At 40.9% G+C, this 21,958-nt stretch overlaps 1 protein-coding gene across 1 annotated transcript in view; it reads left to right on the top strand.

The window, feature by feature from the left end:
- The window catches only part of adgrv1 (adhesion G protein-coupled receptor V1), a 113,878-nt gene extending 101,552 nt beyond the window's left edge, over nucleotides 1-12,326 (top strand). Inside the window, exons 93-95 of the mRNA XM_074638292.1 lie at nucleotides 4,198-4,383; nucleotides 7,048-7,225; nucleotides 11,798-12,326. Coding sequence (XP_074494393.1) covers nucleotides 4,198-4,383; nucleotides 7,048-7,225; nucleotides 11,798-11,916 — 483 coding nt within the window. The 3' untranslated portion in view covers nucleotides 11,917-12,326. The remainder of the gene's footprint in view (nucleotides 1-4,197; nucleotides 4,384-7,047; nucleotides 7,226-11,797) is intronic.
- The last annotated feature ends 9,632 nt before the right edge of the window (nucleotides 12,327-21,958 follow it).

The raw sequence follows: 21,958 nt of genomic DNA, 5'->3' as shown, positions 1-21,958 counted from the left end.
CCAATAGTGTGATGGTGCTCTTGAAAGTCAGCGGTTATATGACCAAGTTTGTCAATTACAGGATTTTAATTATACTTACAGTTGTGTGACACACTCCTTTCTGTCCTGAGAGATTGAGTGATCATTCATTTCTTACATTCCTGAATTAAATTGTTTTAATCGACCTCAGTATTTTCTAGACACAAGCATAATTTTTGTTTTGACTGAGGTAAAATCCTGTCTCAATCCCGTATAAGAACATTTCAGATGAAAGTCATTTGTTCCCTCTGTAGTGACCTTTAACATGTTCTTGTTTTTGATATAGGCCCCTAAGGCCTCCCGGTTTTCTGCCTCCAATCCTCCTATATTCGCTTTCACACAAATAACATACAGGCATGCATACACATATACATGATCACATATAAAACTCCCGTCGCCTGCCACTGCCTCTATGGCAATCAGCTACATTTCTACTGAGAGGGGAGAAATACAACATAAAAGGACTTCATGCCAGCCTAATAGATTGCCTCCCATTACATCCAGTTTGCCCTTGGCTTCAGGCGGGACGAATTCTGGCGACTTTTCAAACTCAGCGTTCACTTTAAAAAAGCCTTTTAGAAGAAAACTACTGTATGGCAATTGATTTTCAATCCTAGCTACTACATTGCGACCTCAAAGCTCAAACTAAAACGGGAGCCTCTGGGATTTGGTCTGCAGTAGAAATAAGGAAGGATTCATCAGAGTGGAACAGACAGGTAAAGAGCCCCAAAGCCGAAGCGTGTCCAAGGACATTGATTAGCAGTAAACACACTCGTCTGACCCAGTTTTCGATGGAGATGCTGTTGCCATAAACCAAGCATGGTTGCGATTAGATTTGTGTGTGCACACACATTTTACGGAGGGAGCTTAATTTATTTAGCTGTGCAGGGGAAAAGAGTTGGGGTAAGAGGGCTGAGTATTTTGTGTTATTGTGGGACTTCCATTAGGACTGAATGAAAGTTTAATGAAAGCAAATGGGATCCAGATAATGAGACTGAAAATGTACTGCTCATCAAACACTCTATACACCTTGAACAGCAATTATGTCAGGATTGATAACAGATGGAGGCCTTCAAAGATGTGAAAAGAAGTTCATTTCATTGTGTTCTGGTGTTATTGCAGGAAGTTTTGATTAAAAGGCTATTTACACAACGCTTTTTAAAAACCTTGGGACTTCATCCAAAAGTTGTGATGATTGTCACATCCTTGCTAGATCTCCTCAAATTAGATTTCATGTTAACAAACGTTGTACTTACATATTGTACAGGCTAATGAGTTATTGTTCCGCCAGCTGCTTATTTAAACATGCTGACCTTTATTCAGGTCTTTCAAGCTATCATTTTCCATTTTGTTTATTGCCTTGAGGTGGGAAGTTGTTATACTGTAAGTCTCTGCTGTAAACTATAGCAGAGCGGCTGTTGTTGTTTCCTTCATGCCGTGAATTTTCCATTAGGAGGATTTTCCATGTTTACCTTGGTGTTGCTATTGATGTGGTTGTGTGGCACATTTCCCAACAGCTGATTACTGAACACCATTAAACAGCTGCAGATGTTACAGCTGTGCACAACTGTGTTTGTGTTGCGAAGTACAGATTACGCTTTGCTTATTGAGCGCTGTGTTCGTAGAAAGCAACCTTTAGTCTCCAGCAGATTGCACCGCACTATGAAACTGATCATATTTGCGGTGATAATGAGGAGCTTTTTAAAGCACAGACCGCAGTTTTTCTGTTTTTGTTTCTTATAACTTCCATCCCTCATTTTCCATTATACCACCCTGTTACTCCAGATCCACATCTGTGCCACATCAGGCTGAATTAGATGACAATAATCAAATCACGGCAGCACCACCCCTCATTATCTCCTCCTGTGGCAGCGGCCCCTCTGCCGGTAAACCTTACCCCCTGTCAGAGACATCCACAACAGCGAAGCAGCAGCATGCTCCATTACAATTCAATTCCACCCCCGCTTCCTCATTCAAAGTTTGTACTCGCCTATAAATAGGACACAGGATATCTGTGTGTTATTATGGAAAAGAGGACACGGGCCCACGCTTGTCCACACACACACACATACACCGTCAGCTGTGTGACGCCTGCAAAGAATTAGGATTTAGGGGAACTAGATGTGTTGCTTTTATGAGCACAGAAAATGATTTCCATACAACGCAAAATACTTGAAGGGAATATTGCATCAATTATCACAACAACAACATCACCCTCACATGAGTCACTTAGAAGACTTTGTGGGCTTTTATTTCCCCTGAATTACCTGTGCTTTTTTGTCTCCTTGACCCTTTCACTCATCACAGACAATACACTTTTCTAGCTATTCTTTCTCTGTACATCCAATTTTAATCTCATTCTTGCCCCCAAATGTTTCTTCTTATGGTCTCCTGATCCAAGCTTTGCTCCCCCCCTTCCACCCACCGACTTCCCTGTCCTTCCTGCTCTCTTTATGTTCTGCGCTTTCCATCTCTAAAGACGTGGCCTCTCCAGTGATCAGGGAACACTTACATAACAGGCCTATGGTAGTAAAGCCTGTTCCTCAGGCTGCACCGGCTACTAATGACCTGTGCTAATCACCCACAGCACTGTTGTCATGGATGGCCACATACACATCCATATGTGAATACACACCTGGCTCCTTTGTGTTATCACACAAGGAAGGTTTCTTTCTTTCTTTAACTTCACACACAGAAAATGCAAACAAAAGGTCATGACAGCACAATCCCTCTATACAACGCTCAATGTAGCTCTTAACCCTGAAGTGTCCCATTTCTTAATGGACTCAAATTTCTCATTTTGAAGTTCATTCACACTTGTTCTCAAAGGTACATTAATGCACAGACACGTATACATTTCACGTGGATGTACAGCACTCACTGCTAATGTCCTGTGAGGTGTTTCCATGTGTTTTATCTATTTGCAGACCTTTTTTTCCTTCTTACCAGCTGGATGTTCCTGTTTTACAGTGCACCCATAAAAACACAGTTTCCAGTTACGGTTCCTGCTGTCTTCCTCTTAATGTTGATCGTAACCATCGGCGCTGTTTGTAATCCTTTTTCTATGTCAATATCTCTCGGTTATACTCGGGTAATGATGATCACTTTGTAAAGTTTACCACCCTTTGTTAATCAGCTGTCTGATCTGCTGTTTCTTGTGCTCTGTTAGACATAAAACAGAAGTGTGTGGTTTGGTAACATGCAGCCTTATGGTTTGAATATGCAACAAAATTGCTTGTGACGAAGTCAGATGTTTAAAAACAGCTGTTTTGAACAGTTTGGGAAGTTCTTACTCACTGTCACGTGTTGAAAACCGAGCACTTTGCTCACCAGACGTATTGAAAATCTGTGTCTTTATCACCAACAAGGCAACTAAAGAAATCTGGTTTTATTGATTCAGAATCAGCATATCTAAGGATCATGCACGTCTCAGTTGCTGCATATTTAGAAATGTATATTTTACTGTCCAGAAACTTACTTTATGCCCATTTCTTGTCACTTTAAATTCGACCGAGCCACAGTCTTTTCATATGTCCAAATATCTGTATGTGAGGATGGGTTGTGTGTTTGCGTGCACCTGCATGCACAAACACATTCACACATTTGTGCCGTGCACTCTTGTGCGTTCCATCTCTGTCTGCCGTCATCGCCCGCTGATGGGTGTTGTGGAATACGGGATGGCCCCGCGATATTTGACACTCTGGTGTTTTGGGGTAATTCACAGCCTGGTGCTGTTGACCAAGAGGATTTGGTAATGACGAGGAAGTAGTGGAAGAAGAAATACCAGAGTGCCAATGATGTCATGGCTCAATGATGAAGTAATTCTCCATTAATCGGCCTGCAAGAGATGCTGCTGCTAATAATGATGTGAAACTTTTAGTGCAACAGCATTGTGTTGCTTAATAATAATGCATCCTGGATACAGTATGACTTGATGTAATACAATTTATCTTTGTGTTTTACAATTTTAAAATATGTAAATTCATATTTTAAGCATTTAGGTCTTGGATCCCTGGCATTACAAACAACCATGAAACCTGCCAGCATCAGACTTTGTCCTAGCAGACAGATGTTACAGATTCCATGTCTGAAACAGGCTTAAGATTGATTTCATACGATACGGAGGAGCTCTAGTAGAGGAACAGAATGTTCTTGATGCTGATTTTTCTTTCTCTACAGGGCTTGTTTGTGTTCGCCGTGTACTTCGTCATGCACAACCAACTATGTTGGCCGACTAAAGCCAGTTACACAGTGGAGATGAGCGGCCATGACAGTCCCGACTCTACCTACCAGGGAGGGGGACCCACCACTGTAGGGGGCGACATCAGCAAATCAACTCAGAATCTCATCAGCGCCATGGAGGAGGTACACACACACACACACACACACACACACACACACATGCTTAATAGGCGATCAGAGATATACAGTAGACACACTCGATTATACGGATTTACAGTATTTCTCACCACTATGTTCCATACTCTATTGCTTAGCATTTTTACTTGAGTTACTATATCCTAGATGTGGAAAATTGTGTTTTTTTTAGGACCTGCTTGTAAATTTGGCCTTCGTTTCCACTAGTCATGATAGCATTTTGCTCACAAACGTCTGGGAATGCAGCAACCGGTCCAAAATTCACTTTACTGGTTCAACTTTTACCTACCATACCTACCATAGTTGTGAGCACATGCAGTTTTCCTATGCAACGAGGAATGATGACTTACAATGCGGATGCACTCACTTTTGCTTTCCCCTCTAAATCATTTAGATAATCTGGCTAAACTAAGAGTACAAACTGTGGTCACTTCATATTGGGAGATGGTGCCACATATCTCAAAAGATAGAATTTGAATCTTCCTAAAATCGTTATCTTCTTTCACTATGTTCCACCTTCTCTCTAAGTCAATTTCCCCCTTTCACCTCTTTTTCCCATGCCCTCATTCCCATGGCTCTGTTTGCCCATTCCTTGTCGTCCTTCACACATTTCTCACATCAGCTGAGCGTGACTCCACAGAGAACATTCAGACTCAGACACTCACACTCTTTAGGCCTGTCTGCATCAGACTGATTCTCATTATGTGTGCATAAACGGTCAGCCTTCATAACTCCCACTAACACCCGCATCAACCCCTCTTGCGACCTTTCTGTCAGATCGGCACATTGCATGCAAAACATACTGTATACACACACATGCAGTGCTTTTGTAGTGACTGTGTCCTCAGCAACTATGCCCTGGAGAATACCCTATAAGGACTGAGCTGGTGAGAGGCAGAGAAAGCAGGAGGTTTAACTTCATTACTCCTGGGAACTCCCCTTTCCCTCTCTCTGTCTCCATCCCTCTCCACACATAGGAATCCAGTAATCTTGTTTTATTCATGAGAGCACACTCCTGCCTCTCTGAGATCTGGCCACAGCCCAGTGAGAAAAATAAGAGCGCAGATAGAGACCGGTAAGAGTGGTGATGTGAGTGTTAGATGAGTGACAATTTATGGAGTGGATTGGTTGAAAGGAAATTGAAGCGAGATTAGAACAGGGATAGGAGCATATAAATTGAGGGTTGAATAGCTTATTGAAAGGTTTGATTCATCCACTCACGGCCTCCCCTCAAAGTGGATATGACAGATCTGAGGTGCCTGGTGGCGCTTAATTCACCTCACCCGGACGCTCTGTAACGGTTACAGCCCAGCGAGCCTCAGAAAGCTTGTGCAACACACACATTTATGCATGCACATGGACAGATGAGGCATTCATAATTAATGAACACCAGCCGAATAACAACATGGATTCATCTGGTTGTTGTGGAAAAGAGAGAGATACACACATAATTGATATTCTTTTGTTGTAAAACAAATCCCCATGGTCAGTTTCCTCTTTTTATTTCACTCTCTGCCATCTTCTCTTTTTTCGGTCTCATAAATTCTGTCTTTTGCTCTATGGAGGCATAAAGTGAAGTGTTTATACCCTCTAAAAAATACTGCTTTTGAACTCTAAATAAAAGGCTCTCATCTGTCTCACCGCACTGACAGCATAATGTCCATGTTGTTAGGCAGATTCAGCATGAAACCCTAAACCCTAAACTGACCTCGCTCTCACCCTGTGAACCTACTGTGACCCTGTGCATTGGCCTTAACCCTTCGGGGTGCTTGGACAACATGCACTCTGCCTGACCCCTAACTCATCACAGACGTGATTACACGGCTGACAGACGCAGCCATTCTCTGAAATTAAGTGTGGGTTGTGTGTGTGTGTGTGTGTGTGTGTGTGTGTGTGTGTGTGTGTGTGTGTGTGTGTGTGAGAGAGAGAGTGCCATGATGATGAGAATGGTCGACCTGATTTTGCCCTGCGTTCATGTGAAGTTAATATGTTTGGGCGTTGAACTAATCTTTATCAACAACACATGAAGACTTTTCTAAGTGTACTGTGATATGAAGCTTAAAGGGGAACACCACCTAAATTAAGAATTCCAATATGTTATTTTCATGGCCGTGGAAAGTTCAATCAATATTTATGAACATGAGCTCCTCTCTCTCAAAGCCAGAAACCAGAGAAGTAAGTCTCAAACTAGTGATGTCATAGGATATAAAGTCTGGAGCTGCTCCATAGACAATGAATGGGAGGCTGATTTTGTGGACCCACAGAATGTTTGTCGTCTTTTTTTCTACCCAAATGACTTTTATTCTATTACATAAGTACCTAAATTTACTCTTTATATAAAATGTTTTATATGACAACATTAACTGGTTGCAGATCACTTGTAAAATTATTGAAAAGTGCTATATAAATAAATTTACTATTTGTATTACTTTGCTGCTATAATCCCCAACTTTCAGTTTTTTTTACCATCATGCATTTTCTAATTATACTGTAGGGTTTAAAAGGAATTTATCTCCCAAATATTGCAACGCGTGTGATTAAACATTAAACAAAAATCAAGTTCAATCAAAGTTCTTGGCCAATAGCGATGATAATACATCTATATTGCGCATGTGCTCATATGACTGTATTATGTGTGTCTGTGTGTTTCAGGTGTCAGCAGACTGGGAGCGAGCGTCGCTGCGGCCCAGCAGTCAGCCCAGCAGCGTGTTTAAACCCAGTCCTGTAATGGGGACGTACACCACCGAGGGAGGCTTCATCAACACCAACCTAGTCACCACAGACGAGGAGTCGCAGGAGTTTGACGACCTTATATTTGCCTTAAAAACTGGTGAGGATCCCACCAACTCACAGATGTACTGTACGCTCACACAGTCGTACTGTTTATGTGTTATATCACTTTCTGTTTGACAAATTCGTTTTTTGTTATTTTTCCTCAAACAGGCTCAAAACTCTACTTAACTGTATTGTTTCCCTTCTTTACCTGATCAGCATCTTCATAATAACACTTGAATTGAAATCCAGCAATTGTTCTCTCCTAAAAATTGCTGAGATGCATACAAATACTGATATTGTAGCACATTTGTTTGAACTTATTTACTTGTTTTGCCCACTTTTAAGCAGAAAGGTCCTGAACTGGATAGGCAGCAGCACAAACAAAGACCTTTCAGACAGAATACACAGCAGTAAAATCACATGGCAGGAACAGAATATAATATTGAATTTCCTCTTTGGTATAAATAGTGTTACAGTATCACAAAACTGTCAAAGAGTTGACAGTCTTGTTCACTTTCCTAACAACTTCCCCTCCAGTGTTAGGCTTAGGTTATTTTAAGATGAATTAGTTACGCATTGAGTCAATCAGAAACGTTACTTTGGTCAAACTTTAACTGAATGCATAAAAACATCCTGTGAACACTTCTCTCCAGTACTTTTCCATGAAATATAAAAATAAAGGCGCTGTGTACTGTGCAAAAAGGTCACCACAATTCAATACAGTGTGTTGGCCACAATGCTATTTTAAACACAAAAACACAACATCCTTCCAAATTAAACCTTTTTAATCAGGTAGGGCACATGAGGCTTAAAGCATTAACAAAAAATTATGAGAAGAGAAGAGATGTTATGAGATTATGAGAAAAGTTAGACTGAATAATAACAGAGATAGAGAGAGAAATTATGAAACCTTTGCCTTTGGTCATTCAATGCCAATATATATGTATGTGTGGGTATTTGATTATTTCATAGTGTACACACATACAGTATCTACAACATCTATTAGCATCAGCCCTGCTTAGTCATTCCTCTGCGTACCCTAAATCTCTCTGCTGCCATGGAAACCATTCTTCCTCTGTTGCCATCAATGTTTAATGAGCTGAGGGCCCAAACTGCTCACTGATATATCACCAACACACACACACACACACACACACAGTCCTCTGCTCACTGTTTGAAATCACAGAGTAATTGCTTCACAGTGTCTGAATAAGAACCAGGCCCAGCTGGACAACAGCCAACAGCAGCCTCAGTCCACCAGAACGCTCCTCTGCTGTTAATGTGAGACATTACCAGAAAGACACTGGACTCATTTTTTCACACACCTGAAAAAATAAACACTTTAAAGTGAACACAAGAAAGATGTGATGCAGTGATGCTTACATCACTAAATCTAATATGAGAATCTGCTGTGGCAGTACATCTTATTTATTCAGCTGTTTGGCGCCGTCCCAACAATAGTCCATGCATTGCAAAGTGTGCACCTTATATGCCAGCAAATTATGTGAATATTATCCCTTTAACAGGTGAAAATAAATCACCTTTTTGACATTTTTTGACAGTGATTCTGGTGACGATGTAATTTGCCAACATGAAGTCAGTGATCGGTTTTAGTGTCAAATCGCAAAATGAAGATACTGTGAACCATTTGATGCAGCAGTTCCATTGTAACATGATCAATAATCCTTGTGGGTGGAGTTTTCTGTGGGATTTAGGTGTAACTCTACATGATTGTTCTTGTTTTGTCGGAAATGAATCAGTCTATGATGCCTTAAAGCTACATGATTCTTGAAGTTGAACTCCTGAAATTGTCTGATCTTAAAACGTGAAGAACTTTGTCTGGCTTTACCAAGCAGCATTAAATGCAACAGACTGACATCGAGACATGACATCAACAAACAACATGGATTTTTTTTTTTTAAACGGAGAGAGGCTGGACTGATAATGGGAATTGTTGTCTGGTGCTCATCCCTGCTTGGATTTGATTGCTTTTTATTGCTTTACAGATCATTGTCAGTCCCTGTTACTCCCCTCCAATAAGTGAGTGCTCCTGCTGATGGACAGCTAACCATTTCAACGAGTCATTCAGCTCAGCTTCACGTATATCCCAGTCAGCTTTAGTCTCACATCATGCAAAGAGCAAGAGCCTGGTCTTCCATACGGTGGTCGCTCTGGGACAGATAAGTAGCGAAGATAGACAGACTAACCTGACCATGAAGATCATGAAGTTAATGGGACTGAGTGACATTAAATGTCTCGGTTAATCTCTCGGGATTCTGGAAACGAGATATAACGTTCAAGGAATATAAATTAATCATTAAGATTATTGAGAAATGCCAGGCGTCTGCTGGCTTTGAGCAAAGTTACAGTCCTGAAGTTTGATTTGACTTTGCAGAGACGGTTGTCCTGTTTGGGACACAGCGGGCTTTCTGTAATCTTGAAATCCACATAAAACTTGACTTTGCAGGAGACTACATGCAGCAGCACTTCAGACCGGCTAGCCTGCATCCCAGAAAAACAAAACTTGTAACCATGGAGATAGCCAAATTTAAAGTCCTTCCTAGCAGGTGTGAGTTCGAGAGACTTACGGGTCTTAATAAATGTGGATTAGACTGAGAGGATAGTGTTACACTTTCTAAAAAACTAACCTCTTATTGACTGCGTAGTACAGCGTGAATCAGACACAGAGGTGTGTGTGTGTGTGTGTGTGTGTCGCTCCCCGTCAAGTAAACTGACAGTTGTATCAGCGGGACATTTGTTTCAGATCTGCTCTTCTCCTGACCTCTCTCTGCTGTCCTGAAGCTGGTGTGGTGTTCAACCTTAAATAGCCTCGGGGGCTGCAGCAAACAAGCCAGGGAATTTATTGTTCCCCTCGTTGGCAAACTCCCCAGTATGAAGTTATAATTTATATTATTCAGTGTAGCAGAGAGGCAAGTTTGCAAGATTTAATAAAGTCAAATCAGATGGCTCCTCGCAGGTCTCTGACACGGCCTCAAGAAAATATACAGCGTGATCTTTTCTGTGTGGAAAATAGAATGCAAACTTGAAACTTGGATTTTCATAAAAACAATCTTCTGGTAAAGTTATAATCTTCTGTATTTTGCACTTAAAACTTAACTCTTCAACTTGTTGCTCCACCAGTCACAAGGACATTCTTCTGTTTCACACTTTCCCTGGTGACCTATGACCTTCTCTTTGTCCATACACGTCACACTGAACATATAGCCTGCTTTAATCTCAACAGCAGTAAAGATAATCAGAATTATATAATAGGGCACCGCCTGACGGGGGTCAGTAGGTAGCGCCGTAATGAGGGTCTTCACACTTCATTTGGTAGTGAACCATTAACACACACACACAGTAGCATACACGTACTTTTGACACATGTACTCTACGTAGGACGATGGAGAGCTGATCATTAACGTGTTGGTTTTACTGTGAAAGGGCAGCTTTTTCTTATCACTCAGTGTCAGAAGGAGCCGTGACTGCACGAAGCAGCACAGGTCTGGATGCTGCGCTGGTTACGCCATAGGAGTCATACGTCACCTTATTCTGTAGGTTAGCGTTTAACCAAATACAAGGAAGCTGAGAGCACCTTCCTTTGGTTTTCTTTGCTTTATTGACATCACTCTAATATACTTATAAAATGCAACGTACATATCACTTACTAGAACGTTAAAGTCCTGGAGTTATTTGTTTTATAGTGTTCCTGGTGATTACACAGCAAACATCCTTTATCAAAACAGAGACAGGTAAACAGTGTCTGACATTTAGAAATATTGTAAAAATAGGAACATAAATGCTATAAAAGTGAATCATATGAACAAACTATCAATACATTTTCTTAGCAAAAGAAAAGTACTGTAGATACCTGAGAGAAATCACACCAAGGCTGCATAATTATTTAAATTTGCCATCTAATAATAGAAAATGTTGCGCCTGGATCCAGATTTTGTATCACAATATTATAGTGATTTTTTTTATTATTCAGGTTAGTGCCTTAGCTCATGCAAAAATAGGGAAAATGTTCAGAAATCCTTTCAACAGGTGTTTGAGCCACACAAAAACGTATGTGTTGTTTGACAAGTTGCCTATTTTTTCACCTAAATACATTAAACCTTGGAAGCTCTCAAGATATCCAGCAAACAAACAACACTGAAAACATATAATAATCTTGTTGGTGGAGACAACTATAGTTTATCCTTGTTAACAGTAGATAGTACACATGCCTTGTGACTAAAATATTTATACATATAGAAGTGTGCCTGCTTTATGATTTACCCTTTGACTCAAAATGAGTTACAGTACAGTAAATGAGTTTGTTTCACTGCCTCGTTCCACTGTTACATCAGAGTCTGTCAGTCTGCTCCATGTGCAAGTCATCACCATGACTGATCAGATACTGTACAGTATGCTGTCTGATAACACGGAGACCATGACATATGGTATCCATTGCGTAACACCACGTTGGCCCTAATGTGACAAATGTGACAGATAGTAAACGTGTTGCACTGAATAAGAAATACATGCACTTGCTGCAGATATTCTTGCACATAAAGATTAACTAAAAAGAAAATACTCATATGTCTGGATGGAGGTGAAATGTAGCTTCTTCTGTCTGTTTCAGGGACCGGCCTTAATGTGAGCGATAACGACTCCATCCCTGGAAGCCACGACGGAGGGAGCATAAGCAACTCGCAGATAGTTGAGCTGAGACGAATCCCCATCGCCGACACACACCTCTAACCTGTTCACCTCACACAGCCCTCTATTCTTCATAAATTACAACACCGTATTTTTATATTATAAAATGCCTTTGCACTAAAACTGTTTTTTGTAATAGAACATTTTCGTATAGATGTTTGATACTGTATGTGATTTTTACTGTATATCTGTTTTTATATATATATAAATATATATACATATATATATATATATATATATATATATATATATGAACATATATATAAATGTTTTACTAAATTAATTTTTTAAACATCCTTGATGGAGTTGTTTTCTGAATGTATATTTGGATTTTTTTTTTTCTGTAGAAACCTAGCAAATGAGATACAGCCAGATGAGCCCTGAGCAGAATCACAGCTGCTGAGGATGGGAATTGTGTAACATTGTTAATAAATGATTTACCATATATTTTACATTTGGCTCTGCTAATTACATTTTTACTGCTCATAAGGTTTAAAAAAAATCAGCTTTACTACTGGAGGGCGCTTCTGAAGGTTATGAAAGTGAGCCACTGTGGGGTCGGGGGTCACACCCTCACGGAGGAATGGTTTGTGTGAATGATCACCGCCTCGTGGGAATTTCACAAACTGGCTCAACACGGAGGAGAGGTTTGACTGCTCTTCTGGTACCTGCAGGGAGCAATGAATGAGAAAATAAGAAAAATGTAAGCAATGCAGATTAGGGCGTGCAAAATATTCAAAATACTCTTGTAAAAGTTAAATTATATAAGCTCTTCAGGCATATTTGAATTTGTTTCACTTAACAGCATCATTTTTTTAAAGCAAGGGCTCATCTGTACAATGTACAAGCAAATATTCCCCTTTTAACTTTAACGGCAGCTTTGAACCTCATGGAATCCAAAGTCTAATTGACCCTGCACCGACCTTTAACCTTTGTCCTCCATCAACTAACCTTCTGAACTTGGTTACTGTTTGCACGAGAGGCTGTTACTTTTACTGCTCAAGAAGGAGCAAGAATTTTAAATTTGTCAGGGAAAACCCAGAGAAAAGAGACACCTATTGACGCCACTGCTTTATCGTCACAGTTACCCCCCCAAGGTTCATTGTGGATGGTTGAGGTCACGATCCCAACAGGTAATGAGAGAGCTGCAGCAGCAGCAGATGAGTGTGCTACTTGAAGATATTTTGAAAATGTTGTCTCTTGACATCCCTCCCTCCCACGGGCTAATGACTTCATTCTCCTTACTGCAGGCAAATGGGGACGAGACTGTAGAGGGAAGAATAAAAGTAGGGAAGAAAAAGTGAGTTTTCTCCGTTTTCTACTTGAAGTAGTTTGTTTTATTTAGGAAGAAATGTCAGTGTTTCCTAGCTCTGCAATCTATAAAACATATTGATCCTACTCTCCCCACTCACTGTAGTGGGAGAGACAGCCTGGCTCCAGTCGATAAATCTTCTTCTTACCTGTTTTTGTTTTTTTGTCCACCTCTGTGGCAATTCCCCCCCCCCCCCTGAGGGCAAAGCAGCGAGCAAACGTTACCCACAAAGGAGGGTAGAGATGTTTCTGAAACACCACCCTCCTTAAACAAATCATATCACATCCCCGAACACAATAATGTTTAGTGTGTTTGTCTCCTCTGTTTCCTGCTATATGATTACATCACTTTTGAAACCCATCCTCTAACCGTCAGCAGGAGTCTTTCCTCTGGGATTTAAAGGAAAAACATCGCTGTAATGAGCAAAGGAGAGCAAAGACGATGTTACTCCATTTAACAAGATAACACTTCTGGGTTTGTTTTCTCCAACAGCAAATGAGCCTGTAATAGTGCAGTACGAACTTGTGATAATCTAGCATTTCCAAGGGGCTGTTTCATTGTTTACCTTCTTCTAAGAAAAGCAATTAAGACACAAGCAATTAATTTCCATGCATTATTGCCATCATGGCGACATTACAGCTCCGACATACTTCCATTATGTATCCATTAGAGTAAACTGCATTGACTGTAGACTGTATACTGTCATCGATGTTAATGAGACATGGTGAAACTGACATCAGTAATTTCTGAAGCTATAAGAGTACTGGGAAAATGGATCTGCTGCAAAAGAAACACACCAAGGCCTCCTGCATAAAAACAGCTGACTACTAGTGAACCCAGTGCAAACATGGCATATTTTACAACTTATTTTAGTTATCTAATTAACCACAGTGTATGCCACAATCTTATCTTACGCTGGAGGTCAAGTGTTTGACAAAATACCGGGCTTAGATTAGAGAAATGGATCTGTCAAGTCTGCAAAAAAAGCCCATCACAAAGTGAGAAGATAAGAATGACGGCTGCTAATAAAGAGGATTAATTAATAAATGTGAAAATAAATGAAAATGCTTATAATTCTTCATTTATATTTTATTATTTGTCTTCCATGTATATTTAATCTTTTATTTATTCCTCTTTATATTTCCACACCAAATTTATTTTCTTATTCTTTTACAGATTTATTCTTTAAAAAATATTTATTTATTGCATTTATAATTATAATTATATAACAGGCGGTTTTTATATGGGGAAGATATAACCCGTCTCTGATGTCGGATGTGAATCCATGCGAATCCTCCCTAATATTTCTCACTCCTTGTCGATGACCTTTGACCCACAGCTGTCATGTGTGATGTCATGATGTTGTAACCCAGCTGAACAAACAATATAAATGAATAAAGTTAAAAACAAGTGAACTATAATGCTTTTATTTCTGTTATTATACAATACAGTTGTGATAACTAAGACAAATCTTTTGTGTCACCCATTCCCATCCTTTACTAATTAACAGGAAGTTGTGCACTGCTGTTGCCAGCACAACAGGAAGTGATGTCATGATGTCATGATGTCTGGATGGTGTTGCTCCAATATTGAGCTTCACAAACGTTGAGAAAACGGACTGACAGAAGCTGTTTGTTAATGCAGGTCAGGACTTTTATTAAGTGAGGAGATCCAACAACTCCAGTAGATGGCGAGCCTTCCAGCTTGACTCGGATATACGTCGACTCTGAAACAGACGGATCAACTCTCTGCTTTGTGGTAGGATCGTCCCAGTTACCTGGATTGGTACCAGCAATACAATACACTTAGAGAGTGCACTCTGACTCTGATAGATCAGTCCTCCATCTGATCTGAACTCAAACAAAGTTGTCTTTGACCAGTTTTCCCTGTTGTCCTCAGACACTAACTTAGAAGTTACTTGAAACTGGCGAAATCCCACATAAGGACAAATATGCATAATGACCTAATAGTGATCACCAAACCAAGCTTCTTTAAAGGACAGCTTTCTTTGGTTTAAAGAGCCCCGTTTTTTATTTTTCATATCCATGTAAATGTAGCATTTATTTTGGTACTCATAGGCAAACTAAAGCTTTAGTTGACGTGAATTCACGTGTGGGTATGTCACTCAAAACTTAACTTTAAGGCTGGGTGATATGGCTTATAAATGATATGTCAATATTTTTAAGCTATGCCGCTGTATACGTTATATATATACATCTCTATTTTCATATTTTTCTCTAAAATAACGTAATTTTTTTAACCCTTTGATGTGTATGAGCATACCAGCACGATCATTCTAGCACGATCGCCTCTTTTATTTGTAGTTTGATCGTGGGATGGGAGCTCTAGGAGTGGAGTGGGAGCTGATGAGGTCGGATATGTAGGTGAGTCATTGAGAGCTATAAAAACAAACAGGAGGATCCTAAACTGAATTCGGTAGTGAACTGGAAGCCAGTGCAGGGCGGCCAGGATGAGGGTGATGTGGGCTCTTTTCCTGGTTCCAGTGAGCAGCCTATAGCAGCAGACTTCTGAATGAATTGCAGGCGGGACATGGATGACTGGGAGATAACAGAGTAGAGGGAGTTGCAGTAATCGATCTGTGAGAATATGAAGGCATCTATGACTCTTATGTTGCTCCTTCTGAACCTAGAGCGAGGTGTACTTAACCAGGAGTGAGTTTTAATGTCATACACCACCACTCTCATGGGGTGTCCTGTCTTTAGGCTGTACCAGCAGAGATCTTGAAGTGACTCATAGACTTCTGTACAATTGTAATAGCTGGCCTGGCTGTGTGCAATGTTTAAAAAATCCACCTGCCACCACCTCTAAAGCTCACAAATTTACACGTATCTTACAAAATCTGAAGCGTAAAAACAATTTCCTGGTGTTTTTGGTTAAACAGAAAGGACCTTATCATACGAATTGCTTGTCAAACTACAATTCCCAAGGTCAAGAATGAACCTTAACTCAAGGATTAAATACGATTAAATATATAATGTGCTGTGGTATTGGTTCTTCCTGAGCGCAGGATGTCTCAAAGAGACTGTCAGATTTGTGAGGCACTGATTTGGTGGCTGATATAAAAGCAATAAAAGTTTTCTGCACCTCACAGAGTCTCAGATGAGCTGTTCAGAGCTTCAGTACAAAGGTTTACATTATCTTAATCATCTCTCTTAGCCGTACAGGGGGAAAGCAATTAAACAGCCACACCAAACAGCTTGATGTCCCCACCCACCAGCCTCGGTCCCAGAGACACCAGACTGCAGGCAAACATGTTTATGTTGAAGACCTTGCTCACTTCTCGCCTGTGTGCCCTCTCTATCTCGTCTGTGCCCAGGGGGAACGACAGAGATGAGACAGCAGACAACCAGGCAACAGCTGATTCACACTCAGTCTGTCTGTATGGATACTCAGATGGTGACTCTGCACTTCTAGCTCTCAGTGAATCACTGCATCCTAGACGCGAGGTTGTTTGACAAAATAAAGTAAACGGCAAACGCAGAGTGATTCTCATCACTCGCTATTTTAGGAACTGAGAGTGATCTCTTTCTCTTTACACCTTGCTTGGCCTTGTTGGTAAAGTTATGAATGAGTTTTTTTGGGCGGAGGGATGAATGTCTTTTGCAATCTTTTCAGAAAAGATTGATGAAGATGAAGTTACACCGTCAAACAATAAGAAATGGCATTGTGTTTATTTATACACTTTCAATGACGTTCAACAAAAGTTTATTATGACAACAGCGATCTCGGCAGCGATTACATCTTTCTTTAAATTCAATGGATACGGTGTGAATTTCTGAAAGGCGATAATGCCAACCGTTTTCACTTGCTCTCTTCTCTGCAGCAGAATGAATGTAAGAAAACTCTCCTTTAATTCTTTAGACTCTGAATACGGTTTAGGTGAATATAAACCCGTCAGACGTGTAGATGGAACACACAACACCTTGTCTCAGACTACAATAGAGTGACCCAGATCCACACATAAAGCCTGGAGGCGACAGTCTTCATCAGTTAAAATCAATACAGCCAGACAGTGAGTCAGGAGTCACTGGGATGCTGAGGGATGGGTAAATGAAGAAGGCAGAGGAGGAACAAACAAACAAAAATGAGCTTGTGCTACCTGTTGCCCTGGTTGACATCCCTTTATTCCTGTTCTCACATCCTTAAACTGATCTGTGCTGCATATCTTCTTGAAGAAGGTTATTGCAGTGCATGTACATCTTGGACAGTGTAGCAGACGTACCCCATTAGATGTATCTCTTCAATTTAGGCTTAATTTAATCAACCAATCAGCCCGCTGTGACGTCTGTTAGATAATAAATAACTTGCTTGCAGGTAATTTGAAGGGTGTGGAAGCTGATTTTAGGGGTTTAACTCACCATAGTGATTGCTATAAGACGTTCAAGATAGAATCTAATTGAGAGGTAGTAATGCGTCAGATGCAAACAGATGCACGGTACATGTAATGCATGCATACCTTACTTTATTGATAAAGTAAGGTTTGTGCGCGTGACAGGCATGGTAAGATCTTGCCTAACAGATAACACAACATTTCCTTCCACACCAAGAGAGCATGTGAGAGACTAAACCCGTCACATCCCACAGAGACCGCTGAGCAAGCACAACTGTCGACATTCACACCCTCAGAATTCGGTCAAGTTCAAGTACAAGTGATTTGCGCTGTTAGTAAGCATTTGTGAATCTGTGTATTACGCACATGTACTCCCACTACATTCCCCATGCTCCCGTCAGCCTTCCCTGAAACGCACCACAGAACACAGAAAGGTAGAACGCCGAGTCAGCAGAAGCCTAATTCACGAGCGCTATGCAAAGTTGCATAATGTGAGGAGAGAGTGGCTCACTCAAGCTTCAATGTAAATATGTTTAAATAAGGGTGCTGCGGAGAGCGTGCTTTTGTACATGTGTTTGCATATGTCTATGATAGCTTCCCATCTTTCTTCATGTCTGTGGGAAGAAACAGACAATAAGCACAGCAAGGACAAGATGCAAATGTCCAAGCATATGTGCACATTATATTGCCCCTCATTAAGATGGCAAATGATGACCTTTGTATAATGAGACCAGAGCGTGCTTCTCTTTCTACACTTCAACAAGCCAAAGTGACTTAGACCGTCTTGTCATCGATGCTCAATTACATCGCACTCATCACCGCTGCGCCGTGTCTGACATCACGACAACTCCTGGAGGGTATCCGGTGGCTTCAGCAGTGCCAGTGGTGACATGCTTGAAAACTTTGAGTATATGTTTATTCGTGGGTGATTAGATAAAGACTTTGACCTCCTACAGCCAAATATGGAAGCAGCCTACTATGTTATTATAAGACATACTGTATGTTATATCTGTAAGTTATTATAACCAATGGCAATGCTTCAGTGACAAAATTTTAAAAAATATATATTTATTTTTTACAAATTGCCAGTAGAGTAACTACACTACATACCATATTTAGTCAAAATTGAGCTTGGATTGGACTATGACACATATTTTCACATCTGTTTTACTATATGAAAAGTTATTATGACATGGGAATATATATTTTGTGAAAACAGAATGTAAAATTTGCATCAACTACGAAACAGAGCTAACAAACAAGCCAATCATTCCACCATGCTTTAATGCTACACTGGTTACAGGAAATGAGCCAAACAAAGTTGTTCTCATCTGGCGATAGCAATGTGTTTTCCTCCGCTGTGACAAGAGTGTGTGAATGAAGCATTAATTGTTAAACTTGATTCATTTATTCTGTCTCACTATGCTTTGTAACGTTACTACTCCACTGATGGTTTTTAGTCGGTGCAGAATCTCACCTCAGTCCATGACTTGCCATAAGTCGGTTTAGTTTATATGGAAGTTCACCTGCTACAACGATCGCTATGTCAACGGTACACATAAAAAAGGCCGCCGCTCTGACCATCAGCCAGTGTCCGTTCTACTCATATGTTATATATATATCATATATTTCTGTGGTCTGGACTAGAACAGTAGAACACCATCTCACCTAATGCACTTTGTCACAGAGACAGCCAACTGAAAGCAAGAGCGCTAGGCCTAGGCCAAGTGGAAGCTAAACCTAAATTTGTGTATTTGTTTTTTTCTAGCTATTGTCTGGAATTGAAAAATATCCATTTAAATTAACTAACAACTTGAAGAGCCAGTCTCTCTGTGAATATAGCAAGTGACAGAATATAGTGGAAGGTTTAAATTCACAGCTTTTTCTGTTTTAACACCAGTTTGACAAGCTCTCTAGTCTACAAAAACTACTCAGTAGCTTTTTTTGTTGAGCACTCGTCATACACAAAGAGATGCAAACTGCTTTGCACTGAAAGTTGTAAACAAGTTTCATTTGATTCTCGTGTTTGTAAGAGCACATTCCAGGGATCTGAAATGAATTTCAGTGGCTCTGTACTAACTTAATTACAATAGACGAGATGCACATGATCCGTTGGATGTCGGTCATATTTCCAGGGAGTCCAACATTGGCTCCGTTTTTTATTGGAAGTTGCTGACATGCAGGTCAGATAACGTGACCTTTTGACTCTTTCCGTCCACTGACTCCAAAGGTCAGGCAGATTAAAAGAGAGCCTTGTGGAGGTGGAGCCAGGAGCACCGGAGCAAACAGGATAGCTTGAGCCATAGACATAGACTTCTCAGATCAATGCAGTGTGTTCATTGAAATGAGCAGGTTTATTGATTGGAGTTGACAGCGGGGTGTAGCAGTGCAGCCCTGTATGGCGAATTCAACTGTGGTGAAGAAAAGGAAAACACACCTAGACAGACTTTGTCTTTGTTCGGCGTCTAGCTGTTTCTTTGACACCTTTCATTGTTTCTCTGCCACATGACAGTAGACTGAGTGTGTTGTTGCTGCAGGCTGTAGCTGCTCTATGAAATGTGATTCTGCGAAGTGAAAGGAAACACTGTGCGGGGTGGCCTTGCCAACATGGCTGACCGAGGGGCGCAAACGCTGGGTTGTATGTAGCCAAGGAGAGTAGATTTATCATGTCTGCAAATGACACTCTGTCTTGTTCTCACTATGTTGTCTGGTTGGCAAGAAAACTAGATTGTCCCATCTGAGGTATGTGTTTGCTTGTGCTTATCTGATGTACTTTAATACATGTCTGTGTGTTAGTTTGTTTTTTATGTGTGTGTACCCAAAATGTATGAGGGCATGCGTGTGTTTATGCATGTTAACATGCCTGTAAAAGTATCACTGCATCGCCCTCCGTGCATGCCTGTGCGTGAGTGTTGGTACTATATATGCCTATATGCTTTGATGTGCCTGAAAGTTGACACTGGAGCTAAAGCCCACTGGTTGCCATATATATTTTTAACCCAGCAGCCTGAAATAGTCGTCACGTTTTGGACAGATGTCAGAAGTTGTTTTGCTAAAAAAAAACAGACCTCACTTAGAGCTACTAACCATCAGAGTCACATCTGAATCTCATCTATAGCTATCCTTTTATCCCATTTGTATGAAGAAAGCTGTATAGGAACCAAGCTGTATGTGGTGTCATTGCGTTTTGTTTACTTGCCGTATGCAGTGCTGTGTTCCAGCACAGGTCAAGTCCATAGAACCGGTCTCTGCAAGCTGTGCTGTCACCCCCACCGCACCTATTTGGGCTTGAGTACGCACATGTGCCCAAAGTCAGTTAGTGTGTGTGTGGGGGTGTGTGCGTGCGTGCGTTCGTGCGTGCGTGCATACTCTTGTGTCGATGCAGTGAAGCCGATTACGAGCAGAGCCTTGATAAAGTATTTCAGAGTCGCCAGCTATCTGTGGCAAGGAGTAAAGTCGGTTACAAACTCTCTCTAACTGCCCCCACTCCCCTCCCGTCTCTCGCATTGCTCAGTCGAGCAGGCTGAGACCAGTTTTTGCTTATCACCCACCAGTCGCTTTTGCTAGGACAGCTTAATACATGTGAGGGACAGATAGCTGCCCTCCTGTCACCCTCTCAGGGCTATTTATTGAGACCACCACATTCACCGTCATGACGTCATCATCAATATCATCTTTATAATCATCAGCATGATCAGCACCAGCACCTTTCTCGTCTTTGTAGTAAATTCCTGAACATTAAAGGAACAGTGTGTAACATTTTGGGGGATCTAAATGGAATATAACATTCATAACTATGTTTTCATTAGTGTATAATCACCTGAAACTAAGAATTGTTGTGTTTCAGTTAGCTTAGAATGAGCCCTTCATATCTACATAGGAAGCGGATCCTCCTCACGGATTTCGCCATGTTGCTACGCCATATTTCTACAGTAGCCCAGAACGGGCACTACTTTACACTTTAAAAAAATACTTGGCAGGTGATTGGATGAACTATCTGTCAATCAAACTCTTGCCGAAGCCAGTCGGAAGAAGAGTAAAAACATCGTTTACATCGAGAAAAGCCTTCAGTGTTCTTTGCTCTTCTTTCAATGAAGAAATACTCTCCAGTTCTGATATAACTGATGCTACTGCAGCAGCTACACTAACCTCTTCAGGAGCCGCCATTGTTGCTTTAGAACGAACAATCGCTTCTTCGTGTCGCATCACACACACCTAAGCCATGCCTGTAGCTGCCAGTAGCTCCTCCCAGGACGCTGATCAGTCCGTGCTCTGGCTCGCAGTACTTGAAGCCTGACAAGATGGATTTTCTTGTGATATGTGAGCCCGCAATTCTCGTGTGTTCTTGTGACATCGTAAGAATCCAACTGCCGTGCAAAGTAAATTGTTACCAGCCAGCCACCTTAGTCACGATGTTCAAC

Source organism: Sebastes fasciatus, chromosome 6, assembly GCF_043250625.1.
Source record: "Sebastes fasciatus isolate fSebFas1 chromosome 6, fSebFas1.pri, whole genome shotgun sequence".
Taxonomy (NCBI): Eukaryota; Metazoa; Chordata; class Actinopteri; order Perciformes; family Sebastidae; genus Sebastes; species Sebastes fasciatus.
This window is presented reverse-complemented; position numbering and strand designations above follow the sequence as displayed.